Source organism: Dipodomys ordii, unplaced genomic scaffold (genome assembly GCF_000151885.1).
Source record: "Dipodomys ordii isolate 6190 unplaced genomic scaffold, Dord_2.0 Scaffold213, whole genome shotgun sequence".
Classification (NCBI taxonomy): domain Eukaryota; kingdom Metazoa; phylum Chordata; class Mammalia; order Rodentia; family Heteromyidae; genus Dipodomys; species Dipodomys ordii.
The window spans coordinates 448,178-452,685 of record NW_012267429.1 but is presented as its reverse complement, the minus strand read 5'-3'; the positions used below and the strand labels follow the sequence as shown (position 1 = coordinate 452,685).

The window sequence follows — 4,508 nt, the reverse complement described above, 5'->3', positions numbered from 1 at the left end:
GGGCAGGGCAGGGCAGGGGAAGGTGGGCAGGACAGGGCAGGGCAGGGGATCTATGCTAGAGAAGGCAGTAGCTGAACACTGCATCCCACACAAAGAAATCGCCAAGACTAACTATTCAGAAGGCTGAGATCTGAGAATCAGGGTTCGAAGCCAGCCCAAGCAAGAAAGATTGTGAGACTCTTATATCCAATCAACCGCCAAAAAGCCACAAGTGAAGCTGTGGCTCAAGTGGTAGAGTGACAGCCTTAAGTGAAAAAGCTAAAGACATCACCAAGGCCCTGAGTTCAAACCCCAGTACTAGTGCATGCACACCCGTGTGTGTGCACGCACATACACATGCAAAAGCAGGGGGGAAATAATAAAAGGAGTCTCTATCAGAAAGGAAAGACAAGCCAAGCAAAAATCTGTGACCTTCCTTCTCTTGAATGCTCGGATCATGTCTTAGGGACATAACAGGTTGGTTTTGTTACACACACACAGAGGGATTGTGTAAAACAATCATGCAGTGTAGTAAGGGGAAGACAGTCGCAGGACATGGGCCGAGGAAAACTGGGGAGACTGACACCTGAGAGCTGCGCCTGTCGGAGAGCCCGGACTCGGCGTCTGGGGCACCCGCTCCACCCACTGCACAGCCTGCGACAGGCGAACACAGAGGACTACAGAGCAACCCAAGCGGACGTTGATGGAAGGGTTCAGAAGACACAGCATCAGCACCTGGAATGGCAGGGGCTGGGCGAGCAGATCTCGCAGGCCTGGATGGCAAGGTGACACCAGCAGCAGCCCCAGTTCCCCAGACAGCTCTTCAGAAAGCACACCGCCATCACCCATCAGTCCTGAGGAAAATGCACTTGTCAGTTAAGATTTTTCTAGACTATCTCTGTGGGGCCAGATGGTTTCACTAGAAAACTATACCACATGTTTAAAGAACAGTTAATGCCAATTCTACACCGTCTTTTCCAGGAAACCAAAAATGAAAAACACTTCCCAGTATGTTTTATGAAGCTAGTACTACCCTGATCCCAAATTAGACAGAGGATACCAAAAAGAGTCTCACGAATGAGAAGACAGAGGCCTTAAATACATGCAGATGGAATTCTGCAGTGTATATATATATATATATATATATATATATATATATATATACACACACATACACACACAGTGTGTGTGTGTGTGTGTGTGTGTACACACGCCATAACAGTGCATGATTTACTCCAAGGGTGTGAATCTGATTCAACACTTGAAAACCATTATAGTCTAACACATAAACTGGTTGAAAGAAGAAAAATCCAACCATCTTCTTAATTAATGCAGAAAAGGCATTGAAAAAATTTGACATCTGGGCTGGGAATGTGGCTTAGTGGTAGAGTGCTAGCCTTAAGCAAAAGAAGCTCAGGGACAGTGCCCAGTCCCTGAGTTCAAGCCCCAGGACTGACAAAAAAATTGACACCTATTCATGTTTTTAAAAAACAACAATAGAAGAACTTTTCTCAACTTGATAAAAAGCACACAGTAAGAAGCCTACAACTTGTGTAGAAATGCTTCCCCCCCAGACCCATCAAGGCCGGGGCCCCTCCCATCCCCACCCTCACTCAGAACTCCTGGAGGTCTAGCCACAGCACAGCATAAAGATAGGGACAGAAGACACGGCTGTAGGTCACATCGATGGCCTGCTGTGTCTAAAGAAAACCCAAGGAAGCTCCCAGAAGTTACAACAGACTTTCACAAGGCCACAGGATGCCAGAGAAACATTCCATATGCTAATAAAAAGCATGTGGGCACAACTTAAAATGTTGAGACATTTATAGCCAAAGAATGAATATATATATACATATATATATACGTATAGCCCATATACATATGTGCTATAGCCCAGTGGTAGAGCATCTGCCTAGCATGTGCGAGGCCCTGGACTCCATCTCCAGCACACGAAAATCCTTAGATGTATTGCTAGAGCAGCATTATGGGACAATGCTGATGAGCGAAGTTCTTCAGGCAAAGGGTAAGAGAAACGTTTCCTGGACCTCAGAAGCTCAATAACTTTCCACAGAGGGAAAGCTGGGAGACTAGAGCTGATCAAACTTTAAAACTGACCACATGTGGTTTATTGCAAGATGTCATCTGTGTGGTGCTGGGAAAAGGGGAACAGGTCTATTTCAATTCTGTGGCAGCCTTGAGCATCCGAGACACGAAAAGCTAAGTGAGTACTCGGAAGGGACCGTGTTCTGATCGGCTTGGGCCACCCACGGATGCTTTTTCCCAACAGCTCATTCTCTGCATCCTCAAGAATGGAAGTCAGGCTGCTGTGTATTACCTCTAAAACAATAATAAATAAATTAGGGGGCAGGAGAGAATTGGAAAAAAATTAAGATCCTTCAAACAAAACAAAAAGAGAATGGAAATCAGCATGTGTGGGGCATTTGTGCAGTAGAAATCAGCAAATTAATATTTTGTTGATCATCCAAGCTTAACAAAGTCAGGAAGAAAAATTGAGGAAGACAACTTAAGCATGTTGACCGTAGCTGCTGCACTGTGAACAGCCCAGGAGCCAGCACTCACCTGTTCAGCAATGACGTCACTCGTGGTGACACTCCAGTGCATCAAAATGTCACCCGCATCCACGTCACCCTGCAGATTGCTGCCGGTGGAACACAGCTGTTCAGAACCGAGCAGAGCCACCGGAGCAAACCTCGGCCTGTGGCACTCAGAAAAGAGCACCTTAACCATGGGCTGGCTGCAGGCCCACCCCAGCAGACACCGGGCCTGCTCTGTGCACACACTGCACCCGTCCTGAGAGCCGGTGGCTAGCTGCAGGGCAGCAAACCACTGCTTGGGAGGAGGTCCAGCCGAGCAGTGCTGGGTTCGGCGGTGTGTGAGCCACCGCTGCCTGTGAGAAAAGAGGTGGAACTTCCAGGTGGACTTTGGAGTGTCCAGTCCCTGAGCTGAACCGAGTGAGGGCTCTTGTTAAGTGTGCAGATCCCAAGGACCGCATGGGTGGCTAGCTGGGGTGGTGTCCAGGCAGGAGGCTCAGGGGGGAGCGGGTCTGCTGGTCGGCCTGGCTCCACCAGTCCCTCAGCGCTCCCTCCTCCTCTCCTGTGCTACCCAGGCCTCCGTGTACTGCGTGGCTGCTGTCCTGTGGACGGCAGCCAAGTTCAGCATCCCCCGCAACCACAAACTGGCCCTGACACGCAGGCTCAAGAGCCTCCTGCTGGACATGGCCAGACGCTGTGCCCAAGAGCGGCCGTCTGCAGCCGAAGCCATCGAGGTAACGGAGTCAGATGGCCTTGGGAGTGTGGGGGGTAGCCTGGGGTCACCATCTCGGCCGGCAGGGTGGAAGCCTACACAGGCCGCAGCTTGGGGGCTGGAGCTGGCCCATGTGTTTCTGCAATGGCTCTCCTCCTAGCCCCACACCCGGCAGCCACACTGCCCAGGAGCAGGCCCGGGACAGGGAGGCAGCTGGCACCCTTCTCTTAGGTTCTTGTTCAGAGTTGGGATGGACAGGAAGTTCAGAGCCCTAGAGAGGAGTCTGATAGAGCTGCTGAGGGCTGAGCCCCCCCATCACCAATGCAACCTGGAGCACTGTGGGAGGAGGAATGGTCACCAGTGCCCCCTGGAGCACTGTGGGAGGAGGAATGGTCACCAGTGCTCCCTGGAGCACTGTCAGATCACCAGTGCTCCCTGGAGCACTGTCAGAGGAGGAATGGTCACCAGTGCTCCCTGGAGCACTGTCAGAGGAGGAATGGTCACCAGTGCTCCCTGGAGCACTGTGGGAGGAGGAATGGTCACCAGTGCTCCCTGGAGCACTGTGGGAGGAGGAATGGTCACCAGTGCTCCCTGGAGCACTGTCAGAGGTGGAATGGTCACCAGTGCTCCCTGGAGCACTGTCAGAGGAGGAATGGTCACCAGTGCTCCCTGGGCACTGTGGGAGGAGGAATGGTCACCAGTGCTCCCTGGAGCACCTGGGGAGAAGGAATGGTCACCAGTGCTCCCTGGAGCACTGTGGGAGGAGGAATGGTCACCAGTGCTCCCTGGAGCACTGTGGGAGGAGGAATGGTCACCAGTGCTCCCTGGAGCACTGTCAGAGCAGAAATGGTCGCCAGTGCCCCCTGGAGCACTGTCAGAGGAGGAATGGTCACCAATGCCCCCTGGAGCACTGTGGGAGGAGGAATGGTCACCAGTGCTCCCTGGAGCACTGTGGGAGGAGGAATGGTCACCAGTGCCCCCTGGAGCACTGTCAGAGCAGAAATGGTCACCAGTGCCCCCTGGAGCACTGTGGGAGGAGGAATGATCACCAGTGCTCCCTGGAGCACTGTCAGAGGAGGAATGGTCACCAGTGCCCCCTGGAGCACTGTGGGAGGAGGAATGATCACCAGTGCTCCCTGGAGCACTGTGGGAGGAGGAATGGTCACCAGCGCTCCCTGGAGCACTGTGGGAGGAGGAATGGTCACCAGTGCCCCCTGGAGCACTGTCGGAGGAGGAATGGTCACCAGTGCTCCCTGGAGCACTGT

At 52.6% G+C, this 4,508-nt stretch overlaps 1 protein-coding gene across 1 annotated transcript in view; it reads left to right on the top strand.

Annotated features, from left to right (window-relative positions):
* Kndc1 (kinase non-catalytic C-lobe domain (KIND) containing 1) overlaps positions 1-4,508 on the top strand; it is a 79,813-nt gene that overhangs the window by 29,305 nt on the left and 46,000 nt on the right. Inside the window, exon 13 of the mRNA XM_013035492.1 lies at positions 3,026-3,265. Coding sequence (XP_012890946.1) covers positions 3,026-3,265 — 240 coding nt within the window. The remainder of the gene's footprint in view (positions 1-3,025; positions 3,266-4,508) is intronic.